Source organism: Salvelinus fontinalis, chromosome 22 (assembly GCF_029448725.1).
Source record: "Salvelinus fontinalis isolate EN_2023a chromosome 22, ASM2944872v1, whole genome shotgun sequence".
Classification (NCBI taxonomy): Eukaryota; Metazoa; Chordata; class Actinopteri; order Salmoniformes; family Salmonidae; genus Salvelinus; species Salvelinus fontinalis.
This window is the reverse complement of record NC_074686.1, coordinates 9,884,223-9,904,558: the sequence shown is the minus strand read 5'-3', so window position 1 is coordinate 9,904,558 and position 20,336 is coordinate 9,884,223. Positions and strand designations below refer to the sequence as shown.

Sequence of the window (20,336 nt, the reverse complement as noted above, 5' to 3'; positions counted from 1 at the left end):
CCCTGTTTTTCTCTCTGTCTCTCTCTAACAATGTCAGCTTTGTGTGACAGTGAAGGTGAGAGGTGAGGGGGTCAAGGTGTCAGGTGGTGTGCCTGTCTGGTATTTGGCGCCACTGTACAAGGATGCCGCTGAAGAAAGAGTGAAAGGTGCGAGGGTGGAGGCGGGAAACGCGAGGTTACCCACGGGGTGAAGTGAAGAAAGCTCCTCAGCACTGATTCTCATTCTCCTTGTTTAACGTTGGACAGTGTTACAAAAGCTCTGCAGTTTTATTGGGCACCAGTGCACCAGTCTATAGGCTCATCTGGAGCGTGACGGCTCTGGTGTGCAGTGGTCTCACAGCACTCTGTTTAGTGTGTGTGTGTGTGTGTGTGTGTGTGTGTGTGTGTGTGTGTGTGTGTGTGTGTGTGTGTGTGTGTGTGTGTGTGTGTGTGTGTGTGTGTGTGTGTGTGTGTGTGTGTGTGTGTGTGTGTGTGTGTGTGTGTGTGTGTGTGTGTGTGTGTGTGTGTGTGTGTGTCTAGTCACCTAGTCTCCTCCAACAGTGTCTGTTCACAGTCTCTGTGTTTGGACAGTTTGTGTTTGGACAACAGGGTTGTGTGTTTCACTCGGTTGGTTTTGGGTCAGTTAGCTGTTTGATGTTCAAATATGTATTGGCCTGGATGTATGGACTCAGTGTTTAAACTGTGATCAGTTATGGCCACAATATATCGTTTGTATATTAATGTTAATTATACATTTGGAAAGAATTGTGGGTGAAATAAACCATGGAAGTGCAGATAGAAATGTAATGAATAGAGCTAACAGGAGACCTTATTCTACCTGACAGACAATCACATCTGCTCTCCTCAGTACTTTTCTATCTGAGCGTTCTGTAACGTCTGACCCTCTTGAACAGGCTCCTGTTCTGACAGCTGTCAGGAGAGTTCTGTGTCTGACCTGGCCCCATCTAGTGGTCAATTAAGTTAATTACATTAAAGCAGCTGTGCCACTCCTATTTGTTTACATTACATTACACTACATTTTCCAATGGTCTTACATTTAGGATTGTTTTGATTGGGCTTAGTGCTATATGTGAAAACGTTTTGTTGATGATAATAAGGCCTACATATAAAAGGCTCCAAGAACAATGTCTAACATCCTGGTGGATAATGGATGGAACATACTACTACTGTATGTTGGCTATTTGCATGAAATACATAGATAGCCTAGTTCAATTTCTATGTGATTGGTTCATGTGATTTCATCATTACTGTAGCTCACTGCTGGGCTGCTGTGAATAAAGCAACGTGAGGGATAATAGAATGATTATCATTTACAGTACAGGGCGTTTACTCCTTTCACACACCCGGTACTCCCCTTTAAGACACGGTGTACAGGGTGGTCTCTACTCTGTGATCAAATGTGTGACTTAAAGGAGAGGGAGACAGGAGAAAGAAAGTGGGCAAAGAGAGAGAGGTGGCTTGTCTACCCCCGGCTGGCTCCATATTTGTCCCGCGTGTATGTTTTTTTTGTGGGTGTGTGTTTGTCATTTTATTCGTTCGTCCTCCTCTCCCAAGACCTCCTGGCAGGAAGGGCTCATTGAGCAGGGCAGCTGTGAGCAGGCCGAAACAGAGGTGCTCATTGTGTGTGTGATCCTGCGGTGGAATCTGATACAGTATCCAGCATCACAGGGCTGTGCTGTCTGCAGTTTCTCTCCTTCTCCCTCTCTCTTCCTTTCTTTCGCTCTCGTCCCTCTCGTCCTCTCTCTCTCTCTCTCTGTTTCTCTCTCTCTGTGTCTCTCTTTCTCTCTGTGTGTGTCTCTCTCTCTTCTTTCTACCCCCTTTCTCTCTCAATCCCCCCTCTCTTTCTCACTCTCTCTCTCTCCCTGTATCTACCCCCTTCTCTCTCTTCCTCTCCCTCTCTCCCCCCTGTCTTGTTCTCCAGGTTACTGTTTTGGAGAGTTAATGGGGCATTACAATATCACTCTCTCTCTCTCTCTCTGTTTATAAAGAATTCCCTCTCTCATAGACCCTTGCCCCGTCCTCATCCCTCTCTCTGTCTCTCAGAGTTAGTGTGCTGGTAATAGACTGTGGTCACGATTCTCTGAGTCAATATTAACGCACCATTTGAGAGTTCCCCAAATATTGTCACCTGAGGCCTTCAAACTGGTTGTTAACTCTGGGTGTCACCTAAACACAATGAGCCTGGATTGGATCATTGTGCTAAAAATGATGTAATACCGTATGTTCTAATTCAGTGGTATTTACACTACAATACAGAGTACAGACTTTCCTATGGGAATAATCGTACCATATCGTTACATATGACTGTGATTTTTCAGTTAATCAAAAGGTACATTCCTGTGATTGCTTTTCTCTGGGAATAACTGGGAGTAACTATAATACATATGGCTTACTGTTTTTCATTGTAATGGCGACATTAAAGCAAAGATGTCATTTGAATTCATATTAAAGGTCTGCGGTAATTCAGTCATTCCCATAATTCCTGCCTTTAAAACGCTTGACTGGCATCCTAAGGATATTAGGACTAGTGTCGCTGCAGGTCGCACGATAAATTCATCTTTGCCACCCCACTAACAGTATAGAAAAACCCACCTAGCATCTCGAACACAGACAGGGCAGCCAAGACCAACTCTGAAAAATAATAAAACTTAGAGAAAAGACCCTCCACTGAAACATAGTGAAGAAAGATGGGAGTACCTGGCTTCCTTAGGCTGCACACGGATGTCTTGTTGGAGTGTCCAGGAACTTTGTCACATTCCTGAACCAACCAAGGGCCCCATTCCGGCTAAATTGGTAACTGGGTGGAGTCAAAATTATTCTTCCTGCTCGGTAATAGAGCATGTTTTGAAGTAATACTTCCTCTGTTGAGTACATGAATTCAAGCATGCCTTCTCGCATCGCAAGAAGTTGTTTGACTTATCGCTGGAACTCTGTTTCCTGGTTTGATTGAGTAAAGCTATAGCATTCCACATCTTATCCAACCCAAGTCTTACTTGGGCAGAACAGACCAGTTTCCTGGATCCAGATCTTAGCTAAAATGCACGCTCAATTGAGAATCCCCATTTGAAAGGGATTTTTTGTTGCTGCCCAGAAGTAGGTTTAATGTGGGCCTGGGAAACCTGCCCTGAGGAGTCAGCCGATTGGTTCAGCCAAGCAAAGTATGAGGGACAGTCATTATACCCTGATGAAGACAGCTTGCCTGTCGAAACGTCGGTATTTCAATTATTGCATCTTGAGCTCCTAGAGTGTGCGGCTCTGCCTTTCATTTTCAAGTGTTCTACTCCGCTAGCCAGCACCTCGCCTCAACAGGTGTGCGTTTCTTTCGCCTTCAGATTGACAGACAGTCATACCTGGTCTGGAGGCAGGATGTGAGATTGGCGGTGATGTCAGCGATGGGTGTATTCTGTTTGCACAGGCTTCCATGACTCAGCACTATCACATATATGGCGCTTGTTATATTTGCTTGACAGACACTGGTCGAATAGAGTAGGCTGTTCCTGGGGTTAGATGGAGTGTAGAAGATGGTGGACTTGGCATGGGGACTTTCTATTACCGTGAAAGTTTACAGCAATAATTATGTCTGTGATACTTGGAGTGTAACTTTAGGATACAGGCCTAATATTGAATCTACAAATCTAACTGGAATGGTTATTGTCCATGGTGGTGGGTCTCAGACCAAGGTATATACAGAAACTATTGTGATATGTCAAATCAAGTCAAATGTTTTTTGTCACATACACATGGTAAGCAGATGTTAATGCGAGTGTAGCGAAATGCTTGTGCTTCTAGTTCCGACCGTGTAGTAATATCTAACAAGTAATCTAACCTAACAATTCCACAACAACTACCTTATACACACAAGTGTAAAGGAATGAATAAGAATATGTACATAAAAATATATGAATGAGCGATGGTTTTTCAATCTATTAAACCTCTCTCGCTCGCCGTCTCTCCTCAGATCCAGTGGATGTGTTGCGGATGCTGCAGCTGCCCTCTCTCCCCGAGGGGGTGCGGAAGGTTCCAGGCTTCTGCACCTCCCGCCGTGCCGGCACCGCTGACCATGCCTACCGCATCTCCAAGAAGGCCCAGATCTCTGCCCCTACCAATCAACTCTTCTCAGGTACCTCTATATTCATGTCTAACTGGGTCATGTACATTAGGCACCAAACGGATGAAAACAAACTGAAACAGTGATGGACTGCCTGTACTTTCCCAATAAGAAACGTTCATTTTCGTTTTCCGTTGCAAAACATTTAAAACGTCTTCCGATGCGTGCGCTAATGAACACGACCCAGGCCTCAAATGAACTAAAGCTACAACATACCTCATCCCTCAGGTTGACTTGGAAAGATGTGGTCGACATAACCTGTAAATAGGATGGATTGCTGAAATAATGGAAACAGACTGGGGCGTACAATTCATGCCTCGTGCGTTCGGTGAATAAATTTTTTGTAATGTGTCATGATTGCTATTTGTGTCTCTTTTTTGTGTTTCTTTTCATTGTTGTTCAGTTTTAGGGTTTATTTTCATCTTACAATTACCTTAAGGAGGTTAGTTGGACCATAACTTTGCAGCTTTAGTGCTAGATTGCTTTTGCGTTAGGCATATCATTATTTCGTGCAAGAGCATGTGAAATGTAAATGCCTTTGGAAGAGCCTGAACACATTAAGCAACTAACTACCGTCTGAGACCCTGAAGCGCGTTAGGATTGTAAGTAGCACTTCAGTGGATGAAAGATATCCTGAAAAGTCAAAACGCTCATTTAAGCTTTTTTGTTTGTTTGGGTTCTCGATTTCTCTACACCCACCTGTCTGTTCACACTTCAATCCTTCAAACCCTCGCTTTTACATTCAAATAAAACATGCAACTGTCTACTCTTAGACAGCCCTAACTCTAATTTGAATTTCATCACATCTCATTAATCGTCTGCCCAGCCACTGTATCTAATATCCTTCTTCCCCCAATGCCTCCCTTTCTCCCCTTTCTTCTTTATTCCTCCTCTTTTCTTCTCTTCATGCCTCCTCCTCCCCCCGTCTCCTCCAGGTCGTTTCCCAGAGAACTTCTCCATCATGGCTCTGGTCAAGGCCCATGCGGGCCTCCAGGCCTTCCTGTTGTCCATCTACAGTGAGCAGGGTGTCCAGCAGCTGGGTGTGGAGCTGGGACGCTCCCCTGTCTTCCTGTACGAGGACCAGACCGGCAGGCCCGCGCCCGAGGACTACCCCCTCTTCAGCGGCGTCAACCTGGCCGACGGCAAGTCAGTAACAACGCGTCCCGCGGCTCTGTGTTTGTGTGTGTGTGTGTGTGTGTGTGTGTGTGTGTGTGTGTGTGTTTTTGTGGGGGGGGGGGGGGGGGGGGGTCCATGCATGGTTGTTTTTGTTTCATACACATGTTTCATACAAATGACATCATCTTCTTCATTAGTCAGATTTTGTAGGGTTGTTCTGAGATTTGACTCATTTTCCCTCAGTGTCCCAGAATAGTGGTTTTCAAACCTCTCCACAAGGACTCCCAGACATTTCACAATTTTGTTGTAGCCCTGAACTCAGTCACTGATTCAACTTATCAATGGCTTGATAGTTAGTTGACAAGTCAAACTTTGGTATGTTAGCTCTGGGATAGTTTAAATGTGTGGATCGGCCAGGGGTCCCAGAGGAGAAGTTTGAAAACCCCTGTCCCAGAACAGGTTTCAATCGTGTGAAGTCCCATAAGTCTTACACACACACACACACACGCACGCGCACACACGTGCACACACACACACACACACACACACACACACACACACACACACACACACACACACACACACACACACACACACACACACACACACACACACACACACACACACACACACACACACATATATAACTTAAACTGTGTACATTGGAGTTTCCTTTAAGCAACCCCCTCCAACATATTACACAGTTGTGCTTTACCTCTTCCCTGCCTGTAGGTGGCACCGCATCGCTATCTCCGTGTCGAAGAAGAACGTCACCCTGCTCCTGGACTGTAAGAAGCGCATGACCAGGGCCCTGCCCCGCAGCAAAAACCCTGTGGTGGACACCAAGGGCATCACCGTGTTCGGAGCACGCCTGCTGGACGAGGAGGTCTTCCAGGTCAGAGGTCACACATGCAGGCACTAGTCCCCAGTGCCATAGAGCTAAACACTGAGTATACAGAACATTAGGAACAATTTTCCTAATATTGAGTTGCACCCCCTTGAGTTGCCCTCAGAACAGCCTCAATACGTCGGGTCATGGAGTCTACAAGGTGTCGAAAGTGTTCCACAAGGATGCTGGCCCATGTTGACTCCAATGCTTCCCACAGTTGTGTCAAGTTGGCTGGATATCGTTTGGGTGGTGGACCATTCTTGATACACACGGGAAACTGTTGAGCATGAAAAACCCAGCAGCGTTGCAGTTCTTGACACAAAACGGTGCGCCTGGCACCTACTACCATACCCCGTATAAAGGCACTTAAATATTTTGTCTTGCCCATTCACCCTCTGAATGGAACACATACAGTATCGATGTTCGAAGAATTAAAAATCATTATTTAACCTCTCTCCTCCCCTTCATCTATGCTGATTGAAGTGGATTTAACAAGTGACATCAATAAGGGATCGTAGCTTTCACCTGGATCCACCTGGTCAGTCTGTCATGGAAAGAGCAGGTGTTCCTAATGTTTTGTACACTCAGTATACATGACACTAATGCCATAGAGATATACGTGTCCTAATATTATTAGATTGCTTCCTTTTCCGTCTGTTGTAGTGGTAGCATTTTTATTGAGGTGTTCAATCTGCTTCACTAAATAGGCTACCATGTTATGTCATTACAGGGCGGCAGAGTAGCCTAGTGGTTAGAGCGTTGGACTTGTAACCGAAAGGTTGCAAGTTCAAATCCTTAAGCTGACAAAGTACAACTCTGCTTTCAGCTCAGGAACTGATTCCAATTCAATTACGTTGCCTTTCAACAAGGTTTTCTGTTTGTTTTCTAATTCCCACACAGGGTGATATCCAACAGCTGCTAATCGCATCCAACCCTCAGGCTGCTTATGACTTCTGTGAACACTACAGCCCTGACTGTGACTCCCCTCTACCCAAAACCCAGTCCCAGGACCCCAACACATACGTGAGTAACACAACAAAACACCACATACACTGAAAAGTAATCTTGAAGTGAATTAGGATTCACCATTACACCGCTAAGTCACAGCGTTCTTTGAAAGTACCACTCAATATCAATGCAGCTCACTTCACTACAGTCTATCTATGCAGTCCAGCTACTTCAAGCATCACAACCACAGCATAAAACAACTTCGTCCCACACAAGTTAATGCAACAGAACACATTATAGCATATTGCAGTACAATACTGCCATCCTAAACCCAATATTCACTGATATGGTGGCATGTCCACACAAACTCCTCTGCTTACTGAAGGCAGTGAGGCCTCGTCATCCCCAGACATCGACAGCTCCAGGAAGTCATCAAAGTGCTACTCTGTCCTCTCGCATTGTGAATTTGTATCTATCCACTTTCCACCTCACCTACGTGTGTTCTGAGGGAATTAAATGAAAGGAGAGCCCTTTGTTTACCACCACAAACCATACACAATAGAAACAGTGCTGTTGTACTTCAGTAATACAGGCAAACTGATGAGAAACGGAGCAAAAGTCAAGTCATGTCAAATGTAGTTTTTCATTTGTTTGGGTTTGTTGAAATCCTGATGCAAGACTTATTGCAATAAAGACACACACGCATTGAATCAGAGTTGATTTGAACTCAACTTGAATAAAATGTTTTTTTTAGAACAAAATGGAAGACAGAGAGGTTGGGGAAAGAGGATGATACAATCAGACTGCTTCTCTACTCTTCGTCATTTCATTTCATGACTATGGAGAAAGTATCGCTTTGGATGCACCAATCCCAGAAGTTTTAGAGATGCTACTGAAATGAGTGCTGTTGAATGAATATAAATCGGCGTGGTTTTATTCATTTGCGTTTGTTTTCTCATTCATCTAGACTCTCCATGTGTCTCCATTACAAGCGCTCCAGACATTAATCGACACATGGAGTCCTAATGAATCGTAAAACATTGCTTTTATTTACTTCTCCAATCAATGCACTCATCCCCACCATATTTCCCCCCTCCCTCTCTCCTTTCATGCATTCCTCTCCACCCCCTCTACCTTTCTCTCCCTTTCAAACTCACCCTTCGCCCCTCCTGTCCTTCATTCCACTGCCTCCATTCCTCTGCCTGTACGACCCTCTTGCCCACACCCCCATCTCTCTCAGTACTTTGATGAGGAGCAAGATGACCATGAGTACCTCTATTATTATGGGGAAACAACAGACCCCCCCCCCCCCCCCCCCCAACCAGGGGGCCCCACTCAACAGGTCAAGAGGGAGGAAGAGAATCAAAATAGAGGGAAATGAGGGAGAGATAGAGGCACAGAGAAAGAGGTATGAAGGCAAATATATACGTTTCAGGCTCAGTACATGAAAATAGAATGACATCATTTTTGTACATCATTTTGTACATGTTTTGCAATGAGAGGGACTTGTTACTGTAAGAAATCCCTTATAGCATTGTGAAAGTTTAGGTCGCCATGCCTCTCTCCCTGTCACTCTATTTCCCATCTGTAATACTGTTGATGTCATTCTCATGATGTCATTCACACGACCACTCATCCTCTTACATCACCTCGTTTCACCTCACCTATCGCATTGAATTAACATTGTGTTATTGATGTTGCAGGAATGTAATTTACATGTTGTCATTGTGGTATATATGAGGATGTGTAGGTATGTTTACAACGTGGGGCACTGGGGGTTCAGGTACAGCACACACACTGCCCCTCTCTCCCTTATTCTCTGGCCACACTGCCGCTCTCTCCCTTATTCTCTGGCCACACTGCCGCTCTCTCCCTTATTCTCTGGCCACACTACCCCTCTCTCCCTTATTCTCTGGCCACACTGCCCATCTCTCCCTTATTCTCTGGCCACACTGCCCCTCTCTCCCTTATTCTCTGGCCACACTGCCGCTCTCTCCCTTATTCTCTGGCCACACTGCCCATCTCTCCCTTATTCTCTGGCCACACTGCCCATCTCTCCCTTATTCTCTGGCCACACTGCCCCTCTCTCCCTTATTCTCTGGCCACACTGCCCCTCTCTCCCTTATTCTCTGGCCACACTGCCGCTCTCTCCCTTATTCTCTGGCCACACTGCCGCTCTCTCCCTTATTCTCTGGCCACACTGCCCCTCTCTCCCTTATTCTCTGGCCACACTGCCCATCTCTCCCTTATTCTCTGGCCACACTGCCCCTCTCTCCCTTATTCTCTGGCCACACTGCCGCTCTCTCCCTTATTCTCTGGCCACACTGCCCATCTCTCCCTTATTCTCTGGCCACACTGCCCATCTCTCCCTTATTCTCTGGCCACACTGCCCCTCTCTCCCTTATTCTCTGGCCACACTGTCCCTCTCTTCTTTATTCTCTGGCCACACTGCCCCTCTCTCCCTTATTCTCTGGCCACACTGCCCCTCTCTTCTTTATTCTCTGGCCACACTGCCCCTCTCTTCTTTATTCTCTGGCCACACTGCCCCTCTCTCCCTTATTCTCTGGCCACACTGCCCCTCTCTTCCTTATTCTCTGGCCACACTGCCCCTCTCTCCCTTATTCTCTGGCCACACTGGGCTGGACCAACTGTCAAGAGAAGGAAGGAAAATTAATGAATACAAAACAATGGGCGATATATTTTGATATCCTTATTTGCAGTTGCTCATATGATTATTACCCTCAACTTGGAAATAACAACTTAATGCAGTACATGTTTTGTGCCAAAATAAACATTAAAGGTAGACTCAGTGATAGCGTCATATCACTGGGTCTGAGTCTCAGTTTAAGCAAATTCTTATGACAAAACAGTAGAGCATTTGTATAAAATGACTAGTTGAGGATGGGGAAGGATTATTCAACTCAGACAGCAGTGGGTGAGAAAGGGCTGCTATGCATCAGGTGTGTCTGCATTAACATATCATTGGCATGTCTGATTCATTATGGGATTAACAACTGCACTTCTGCTTGTCGTATGTTTAAAGGTAATCGCATGCGTCCACATATTTGACTGTGTTATCGGGTCTACCTGTCTTTTGGTCAATTTAAGGTATCAATGAGTCTGTCTGTGAGTCTAAATATGCCCCTGTCTGCCCATTTGTCTGTCAATCTCTCTGTGTCTCGGTTTCACTGCCTGTCTAAATACTTGTGTTTGTTAATGTCCCTTTTTTATGATATTTGATCCCTTAGTTGTCAATATCTCATTATGTATAATATACATGTTTCCCATAGCATGTCCAATGAGCTATTCTCTACATATATGCATACAAACTGTACATATTTTTGTATTTGCCTTTAATTTGAATATATCTGTTCCCATCTGTGTATTTTCTTCATCTAGTTAAGATCAGATCACGCCCCAGTAAAACTAACTTTTGTGCAGTGCTGCTGCTTCTCTGTGGCTATGAGCTCACCGCTCTCTTGCAGTTGGACGGCTCAATGCATCAGAGGCTTCTCAGTGTGTCCTTGGCTACAGCTTTACCTGACTGTTATATCCCCAGTGCCTCCGCCAGCCACAGGTTCCAGTTTTCATTAGCACAGAGATGCTGCTTTTTTAATATGGAGAATGGCATTACTGGAGAGATCAGCATCCATTGCACCGTACGTGCTGAGTATTAGGCTACACACTATATTAAATTGACTGCCAAAAGATAATTCTACACTGACCCCTGTTGTAATTTGAGTGTTGTCATTGGCAAATAACTACATCCCTACCTTGTTCCGATTAGTCAAGGTTTCAATTGGCTATAAAATGCTTACTTCCCATCTTTCCTGTGCTACATTGACACAAAGTATTTTTAAAGGTGCGCACTTTCTGCTGTATCCAGTAATGCCAGAACAGTCTCAGTAAATCACCCAAAAGCCTAAGCCATCTTTAAATCACTGTGTCTCAAAACATCCACCCTTGTCTTTCCCTCTCCATCTATCCATCCCTTGTTCCTTCACCCCCTCCCCTCAATGTATCTCTCTACCTCTCCTCTCTCAACACCCACCCACCCTCACAAACTACAACACAACACAACCAATATGCATAAACAACAGAAGGATGCCAATGGCAATGCTGACAAACGCAAACCTGTAGTGGTTAAGGCAGATAAACCTGTAGTAGTTAAGGCTGCAAAACCTGTAGTAGTTAAGGCTGCAAAACCTGTAGTAGTTAAGGCTGCAAAACCTGTAGTAGTTAAGGCGGCAAAACCTGTAGTAGTTAAGGCGGCAAAACCTGTAGTAGTTAAGGCGGGAAAACCTGTAGTAAAGGCGGCAAAACCTGTAGTAGTTAAAGCGGCAAAACCTGCCCCCTCCAAACCTGCGAAAGCAGAGATTGCCAAGCTTGAGGCCAAAGCTGCCGCACCTGCCACAGCCAAACTAGCTAAAACCAAACCTGCTGCCGCCAAGCCCACCAAAGCCAAGCCTTCCCCGGCCAAACAAGCCAAAGCCAAACCAACTGCAATTGAAGTCCTCCTGGCCAAGATCAAACCCACTGCAGTCACACCAGTGGCCAAGCCCACACCTGCCACAAAAAATGGCGGTGAAAAAAAAGTCAATGGTAAACCTGTAGTAGAGAAGAAACTAAATGGTAATTCCAAGGTCAATGGCAATGCCAAACCTGTAGTTGAGAAGAAACTAAATGGTAATTCCAAGGTCAATGGCAATGCCAAACCTGTAGTAGGGAAGAAACTAAATGGTAATTCCAAGGTCAATGGCAATGCCAAACCTGTAGTAGAGAAGAAACTAAATGGTAATTCCAAGGTCAATGGCAATGCCAAACCTGTAGTTGAGAAGAAAGTAAAAGGTGAGGCCAAAGTTAATGGCAACGGTAAAACTGCTGAGGATAAGAAAGTTAATGGTAATGGAAAAAGCGGCAGTTACAAAAAAGCTAATGGCAATGGTGTAGAAGCAGCAAAACCTGAAACCACTAAAGCCCGGCCAGAAAAAAAAGTCACTAAAGTTAAAATAGAAAACACTGTGGTCACCAAAGTGAAACCAGCAAAACCAGAAACCGAAGTCAAAGTTAAAGTAGTAAAAACTGAGATCACTAAAGCCAAACCAACAGTGTCAGTTGTCATCAAAGTTCCTCCCTTCAAACCTGCACCAAAGAAAGAGCTGCCAGAGAAAACCAAGGTGGTGCTTGATGTAAATAACATCAAATCGATGACCAAAAAAATGCCTCCCTTTGGCAAGACTGCACTCAGTGGCACCGTCGTCCCTGTGCCGGAAAAACCAAAGAAGAAACAGGGCAACGGTTATCAACAGGTACAAACAAAGAGCCCGTGGTGGCAGTCCAGTGCTGTATCTTCCACCTATCCCTTCTGGGGACCAGGTCGTTCTCCATCCAGATTTTACTGCAAATGTCCATCAACAAGCAGACTTGTAGTGTCTGCTTAAAATTGATAATAGTTTTAGTGCCAAGTTTTAGGTGTAAGAGTTTAGGGTTTTTTTTTAGATACATTTGATGTGCAGAGAATATTTTTTTTATACAACGATACATACCTTCACCATGGGTATATTACTTACATAGATTACAGTAGTACTAAAAAGCTGTGACTTATCTGTTTCATATTCATATCTATATAATAACTACCTGATTTATACTTGTTGTCTAAATTATACATATCATTTACCAATCTTGGATTTACCATCTATAAAGCTAAAACTGCACAGTTTGACGGTTTTGTGACTGCAATGCTTTTTCAACTGAACCACCAACCACTATAGAAGTTAGTGTAAAACCTAGGTGGTGGACTACCTGGACCTCAGAAAGGAAGTTGGCCCATACCAACCTGGACCCTCTCTTCCGTTTATATATCTATATGATGGTGAGAACCTATATGATATAGCGGTGTAACAGACTGTCATATTGAAGCATGGCTATCTGTACAGTCTCCTCTCCGTTTCCTTACAAACTCCCCTTCAAAGCTCCTGAAACTCAGAATCTGTTCTCAACGTTCACACAAGGCCTGTTGTCTTTTTTTAAATCATGAAATAATAACGAGTGGTGCACTAATCAAGTGAACGAGCTGTGTGCATGTCTTTCTTACACAGAAAATTGAAGACAGAAAACATATATACCCACACAACCGCACAACAACATGTTTCCCATTTCTCTCTGTCTTTTCTTCTCTCAAAACGTGTGTTCTCTCAAAGACTCGTCTTTGTCCTGATCATATTTGAATGAAATATGAATGAAGCAGTCTCACGGAAACTAAGCACGCTAAACATGCTTTGGTATCAGTTCAACTTCATTAAGTGTACACCGTAGACCTCTGGCTCGATTACTATTCACATGGGTGAGTATGTTAATGTAATGAAGCTCTAAGATGGTTTCTCAACAGAGAAGGTGAAATGTCAAAACCATATGTATTACAATTCTCAGATAAGTGCACACTGATTGAAAAACGAGTAAGTATTTAGTCATTACGAATACCTCTGGAAATAGTTGAACTTGTTCTGTGAGGCTGCTTGTTGTGGGACAAACTTTTTCCCGTGTCTTTGGTTAAAGTCTATCCCACTTCACAGAGGATACCAAACAAAATATGCATCCACTATTAATAACAGTGATCATCGATTCTCACCAGGATTTGTCAAGTTTAGGCCTTCTCTAACCTTCTGACATCGGCAGAAGAGCAGACTTGGCCTAATGAACCTGTCATGGCATTGTGGCTTTCTTTTTACAGTCAAAATTGTTCAGGGAATTCAAGAAAGACATTTTAGCATGGACAGTTGATCTCGATGATTTCCTAAATCTTGCGGATGGCAACATTTATAGTCGTCAAGATCTTTTAACTGCTAAAATGTCTTTCTAACTCAAAGTGAATTTTCTACACTTTAAAAACATGTTTTGCCAGAGAACTCTTTGGCAAAACTCGTTGTTTGTCTTTTTACCTGACAAACATCCCCTGTAATGTGTCTCATCCTTTCTTGAAACATATCAGTCATGATCCTGACCATCTTTAAGCTAACCACCCTTTCTCATTCAAACCTGCCTACCTCCAACTTGGTCCCCCCCACCTCTTCTTGAACTGACCAATCAGGATGTAGAAACTGCAAATTCTGAGGCTGGCCACACCCCTACAGAGTCGGATTATTATTATGAGGAGGCGGTCCTACAGCCAGAGAGTGAGGTGATTGGACAAGAAGCGACCACTGGCCAGGTAAACCGCACGTAGCGAAACAGTGGGGGAAGGCCAACGATATCACACTAGTTCAAAAGACTCCCCAGCTAAAGTTAATACACATATTCATTATTAGTTACTATTATATACTTCCTATAATTTCTATGTGGAGGTGAGCCCAGCCATCCAGTAGTTTAACAAAGTAGTGTATCAAGTTGTCACGTACTATAACAATCCTAACCAAAAATTGTCCCCATTGCTATGAGACATGCCACACTTTTTCAAAGAGGAATGCACCACATTCATTTTGGCCTATCAAACATTTTCACGTGGCTCTCATTTTCCCTAAACCCAAGATCATTTGTAGTTCTCATATCAAGATTCTATTTGATAACACATTTCGTCTTGAAATGAGAACAAAAATCTTGAGAAAATGGGAGTCGCATAAGAATGTTTGATACACACAACAAAGGAATGGATGTCATGCATTCTTGTTTGACAGCATATCTAACTGCATTTTGAGAGTGAATTATAGTGGCTATCCTCAGCCCTATCAGCCTGAATGTGTGACTCTTTCCTCAAAGTTCTGTCGTATGTCCTCTTTATTTTATAGGAATATTTGTTTTATTGTTATCTTCAAAGAAATGGTAAATCATTGAAAAAAATTCATTTGAATTAGATTTTTTTTTTCTTCTTTTTAGAAATAAATAGGTTACTTTATTTCAATAGCCATCATTCTATTCAGTCATGTGTATCTATATAACCAATGTCGGACCTTTTACAACATGTTTTACATAACCAGCAGTGGTAAGTTGAATAGAAAAAAGAACGTATTAATAGCTTTGCAAAATAGCAGCAGCTTTTGTTTTCACAAAGTGGGGTGCTTCACCTCGTTCCTGTGTGTTTGTGTCAGTGAGACTTATAAACTAAACTATTAAACTGTATGACCTATTAGGGTATTGCTAGCCCACAATTATTCTACTTTCTGTAACTCAATCATTAGACACAAACACACAAGCTGGTGAAAAACCATCAAATCTTTGGTGGAAACATGCCATTATTATAAGCTTAAGAATAAACACAAGTATGCCTACATGTGTAAGAGATGATGGCCCCAGAAAGACCAGAAGGCCCTTAATGAATTCATGAAGCCTTAAGCGTTCCATGCTTTGGTGAGGAAATTACCTGAAGAACAGGCTGTTCTTTTGATGTCCACCAGGTGTCACTATGCTCTATGTCCCTTTGTCAGTGTATGTGTTTCGCAAAAGGTAAGACTTACCACGCTCTCTGCCGTCTCCTTTTCTCCCGGTATCTCTCTGCTTCTTCATCTGTCATTCACTGTCATCCTTTTCCTTCTATTGACATTACTGTCACTTTACTTTTCATCAATATCTTGGATTTCTTTTCTATCATCCTCTTCGTCTTCCTCTCTTTCTCTTACTATCCCTTCTCTCTTTCTCTATCTCTCCTCTTTTTCTCTCTTTTGGCACCTCCATTCCGTCATCGCTCTGCCCCAGGTGGAGGGAACGTTGGTGGCAGAGGAGGTAGAGTTGGCCAAGGCAGGGGGTGAGGTCGAGGCCTTTACTGAGGAGTATGTGACTGGAGACCTGGGCATGAAGGAATACGATTATTCCTACAAAGACTACAACGAGCCCCTGCCCGAGGGAGAGACCGAGGGCAACATGGGCCCCGCCCTGTCTGCTGTGAGAGACGAGGGAGGCGTAAGTCACTCCGCTTCCACTAAGTCTTCATTTCAATTCTAACAGGAATTGAAATATGAGATGTGTATACTGGGTGTATACTCGAGTTAGTATGCATACACAAAGAGGTACTAAAGGCGCAGCAAATGATCTGGCTCGGATCTCATTTGTTTTTAATGCCTCTCTATGTGTATGGCTCGATTTGGACTTGCTATTAAGCTTGAGGTTATAGGTCGCCCCGAGGGAAGGATGCCCTGAAGACTTTTTAGTGAGAAAAGTTGGCGCCCAACGAGGGGCTGGACTTACTTACATGATTTGTTTCTACACTTAGACACTGTGGTCTCTTTAGACTACTCTTACGATTACAATACTTCAGACATAAAAACAGGTGAACTTTATTGCTTGTACAACCTTGTAAAAAGCTATATTTTCGGCAGTCATTTTATGATTCAAACCCACTCTGTTCGTTTTGCCTTTAGTAGTAAAGACCACGGTATATATTCTGTCTGCACTGAATGTATCTCTCATGAATACTATGTTGGTATTATCAACCCAGCACACATCATTTGCAGGTATGTTTCCTGTAACTTGATTACGATCCATTCATTTAGTCAGTTTGATAAGGAGCTACAAAATGTCCTATGTAACGGTGCCATTGAGAAATGGTTAACCCATTAAATAGTCCCCTTGCTTTTACAAACAAACGCTACAACACCTCATTTCTCCAAGGCCGTGCCATAGAACAATTTTGAGCTACCTTTGGGTCACGTGTGAATCCACTGTCTTCATGTTGTTGCTTTTGTGACTATTTCCCACCTCTATGATTATTTCTACCTTACTCTGTTGGCTGCACGTCACGCCGACAGGTTTGACAAAAGCTCTTGGTTGAGTGTGTGTCGGGTCTGTAAGCATATGCATTGACTGTGCTGTATTGTGGGTTACATGTGTGTTTTCCTCAGGCCTCAGTGAGTGCCGTAAAAGGCGAGAAGGGAGAGCCTGCTGTCCTTGAGCCTGTGAGTTGCCATTCATGTTGTTGTTTAGTTATATTAGCTACTCCTGTGCACTGTGACCTCCTCATCTACAGGGGGCACCACCACAGTCAGTAGTCAACATAAGCTTCACAAGAAGTTCCATTGGGATTTCTATGGACAGAATTAGCAACGTCTAACATTGAAATGCTACCACTATCTCACACTCTCCATGTTTTTGCATTCTTCACAGGGTATGTTGATTGAGGGACCTCCGGGACCAGAGGGACAGGCAGTAAGTGCATTTCATCCGCTTCTTTCTACTGAATTGTGTCTTATTAGAACACCTTTATTTACCCTACTCATCCCACCATCCTCTTCTTCTCTCTTAGGGTCTCCCCGGACCTAATGGCCCATCTGGCCCTCCTGGCTCTGTCGGTGATTCTGGCGAGAGGGTGAGTCTTAATCTTATATTTATATCTGTGGTTCTGATAAAGTTCTATTTCCTATACGGTTTGTCTGTGGTTGAGATTCTAGTTGTCTTGTCGTAGAGGCTGACTGTGCTGTGCTGGTTTCTCCTCCTGTAGGGCCTCCCTGGAAAGGCTGGTATCGCTGGTGCCGATGGTGTGCCAGGCCCCCCTGGAACGTCCGTCATGCTGCCCGTGAGTGCCCTCCTGTCAATCGTCTCCAAGACCCACCCTTACATCACTTCTTGACCTCTGTTTCTGACCCTCTCCTTCTCTCACTCTCTGTTTTCTCTCATCGACCTTCGACCCTCCCTCCCATGCTCCACCTCAGTATGTTTACTCCTCCTATTAGGACAATGGGTTGAAGATGATGTATTTGGTGACCATTTTTCCCCTCTCTGTAGTTCCGTTTCGGAAGCAGTGGAGGTGACAAGGGTCCCATGGTCTCAGCGCAGGAGGCCCAGGCTCAGGCCATTCTGTCTCAGGCCAGGGTGAGTGACGAGAGTTTAACACTGTCCGTCACACTGGTTTATCACACAGCTTTAGCGCGCTCGACAAAACACCCCAATTGATTTAACAAACACAACATCAGGACAACATGCAGGTTGAACGCAATCTCTTTCGGGCAGTGTTCTTAAGCGGTTCTCATGTTGTTCTTCAGCATGTGTTCAAAAATGGTCTGAGTAATGGGTAAGTGCTGACATCTCGTTGTTTCTCCTTTCTCTTAGCTGGCTCTAAAGGGACCACCCGGACCAATGGGCTACACTGGACGCACAGGACCCCTGGTGTGTACCGTCACCCTTCCTCCATCGCATTTCCCTCATTCCCAATCTGACGACGTATCAGAATATTGACCATGTATGGATGGTCCCCAGATCGTCAAGGAGATGAAGGAAACAGAGTGGCTGGGCTATTTGATTGACGTCTGTGTGTTTCTCCGCAGTAATGATTGTTTCTGTTCTATCTCAGGGTACCCCTGGAAGTTCTGGTCTGAAGGGTGAAGGTGGGGATCATGGACCTCAGGTAAAGAGATATCCCAGAACCACGTCCGTGGACCTCTTTCCCTATGTCTGTCTCTGACCACAGACTGGCTTTATGTAGGTTCCTTTATACCACAGTAGTGCTAGTCAGTTCCAAAGAGACGGTTGATTTTCCTCAACTGAAATGTAGTAGTAGATACTATTTCTCTATATGTGTTTATGATTGATACTCAATTCAGACAGGCATTCATCACAGACATCTATTTTGTTCTTCAGGGCCCCAGAGGACCACAGGGTTTGAGCGGACCTCCCGGCAAATCAGGAAGAAGGGTAAGTGAGCGCCATCTGATCCCCGCGACTGTCTTTATGGATGCGTCTGAAATGGCAACCTATTCCGTATGCGCCCTGGTCAAAAGTAGTACACTATATAGGGAATAGGGTTCTATAGGGCTCTGGTCAAAAGTAGTGCACTATATAGGGAATAATGCGCCATTTGGGATGCCCTCTATGACTACATTCCATTGTTAATACGAGCATACTGCTTGTATGCATGCCAATACATTACTTCACGCTAAGTGGTATGCTATGTCTACAGCCATGCAGATTAGATTCTGTGACAAAAGATGTGAGCGCCGTGGTTCCCTCTCTCCTCAGGGTCGTGCTGGAGCTGATGGAGCCAGAGGCATGCCAGGAGAGGGTGGGCCTAAGGTAAGCTCTCAGCTGCTAGTTTTGTTGTAAACATAATTTGTGTCTTTTCCTTCCCAGTTCTGTTCTATGATCACGTGTTTCTCTGAAACTGTCCGTATGGTCAGCACTTTGCATGTGTGCTGCTTTTTAAACATTGTTCAGGTCACATTTATATCTTTCCGTTCTCAGTGTGGATTTTATGTGATGCTCAGACTTCCAACTGCATCTCGAACGTGCCACAGTATTGTGTTGTTGCTACTGTGTTCTAATCCGTTTTCTCCGCCACCTCACACGATGTGTCTGTCTCTGGCAGGGTGACCGCGGTTTCGATGGCCTGCCTGGATTGCCTGGGGACAAAGGACACAGGGTGAGTTCAAGGTCAAAGGTCAACACAGTACACCACCAGAGAAATATAGTAGAGGAATCATCAAAGAGAGGTTGATTATCAAATGAAAGGAAATCGATTGGGAAAACCAACCGACTCGGTCTGGATCTATTGTGACTCAAGATTATGAACCAGGAAGGAGGATCCTGTCCAATCAAATCAAAGGAAACAGAGTGAAATAGAAGTGTGGTTAAGCATGCTGTTGTTTTAGTTGTTTTCCCTCCCTCTCTGTTCCACCATTCTAGGGTGATACCGGAGGATTGGGACCCCACGGAGGTCCTGGAGAGGACGGAGAGAGGGTAAGTAGTTTGGCGAAACATCAGACATTGACTTATCAGTCCCATGTCCCCATAGAGATCTGTACACCTATGAGTCTATCAGCCAGAACTACAGTGGCCACTTAACCTAGAACTTCACACACTGAGTTTACCTTCATTTCCCACCATAGTCTTTTAAACGTGATCCTGTTTATCTGTCAAACTCCTTCCTCCTTCCTCACATTCTGTCTCTGTCGTTCACCTTTGTCTGTCTGTGTCTGTTGTTCCCAGGGAGACGACGGAGACATCGGACCCAGAGGACTTCCAGGTGAACCAGTGAGTGTGTTTCTGACACTACTGTTGACATTGGCTCCTTCCTCACTACCATCACCATTACATTTTTTGGGTGTATTATGTTGTTTATAGCGACTAACTGTTTTAGCTTGCTTGTTATTGACCAGTTCCAGGCTCCTTCTCTCTGTGTTAGTGTGTTGATTTGCTCTTGTCTTTAGGGACCTCGTGGTTTGCTCGGTCCTAAAGGTCCCAACGGAATCTCCGGACCTCCTGTAAGTACACTCATTGGTGCACCACACTGGAATGTCAGTTTACTCAAAAACCACTTGGCTGTGAAGCTACACTGCAAAAAGTAAAATCTAAGCAAGCC

At 44.2% G+C, this 20,336-nt stretch overlaps 1 protein-coding gene across 1 annotated transcript in view; it reads left to right on the top strand.

Moving 5' to 3' along the window:
- Positions 1-20,336, top strand: part of LOC129819748 (collagen alpha-1(XI) chain-like) — a 46,575-nt gene that overhangs the window by 7,396 nt on the left and 18,843 nt on the right. Inside the window, exons 2-21 of the mRNA XM_055876299.1 lie at positions 3,958-4,119; positions 5,043-5,253; positions 5,956-6,118; positions 7,013-7,135; positions 11,161-12,369; positions 14,148-14,267; positions 15,746-15,949; positions 16,888-16,941; positions 17,150-17,191; positions 17,289-17,351; positions 17,484-17,558; positions 17,768-17,854; positions 18,092-18,148; positions 18,333-18,386; positions 18,620-18,673; positions 18,998-19,051; positions 19,344-19,397; positions 19,661-19,714; positions 19,964-20,008; positions 20,185-20,238. Of these exons, the coding sequence (XP_055732274.1) occupies positions 3,958-4,119; positions 5,043-5,253; positions 5,956-6,118; positions 7,013-7,135; positions 11,161-12,369; positions 14,148-14,267; positions 15,746-15,949; positions 16,888-16,941; positions 17,150-17,191; positions 17,289-17,351; positions 17,484-17,558; positions 17,768-17,854; positions 18,092-18,148; positions 18,333-18,386; positions 18,620-18,673; positions 18,998-19,051; positions 19,344-19,397; positions 19,661-19,714; positions 19,964-20,008; positions 20,185-20,238 (2,939 nt within the window). The remainder of the gene's footprint in view (positions 1-3,957; positions 4,120-5,042; positions 5,254-5,955; positions 6,119-7,012; positions 7,136-11,160; positions 12,370-14,147; positions 14,268-15,745; positions 15,950-16,887; positions 16,942-17,149; positions 17,192-17,288; positions 17,352-17,483; positions 17,559-17,767; positions 17,855-18,091; positions 18,149-18,332; positions 18,387-18,619; positions 18,674-18,997; positions 19,052-19,343; positions 19,398-19,660; positions 19,715-19,963; positions 20,009-20,184; positions 20,239-20,336) is intronic.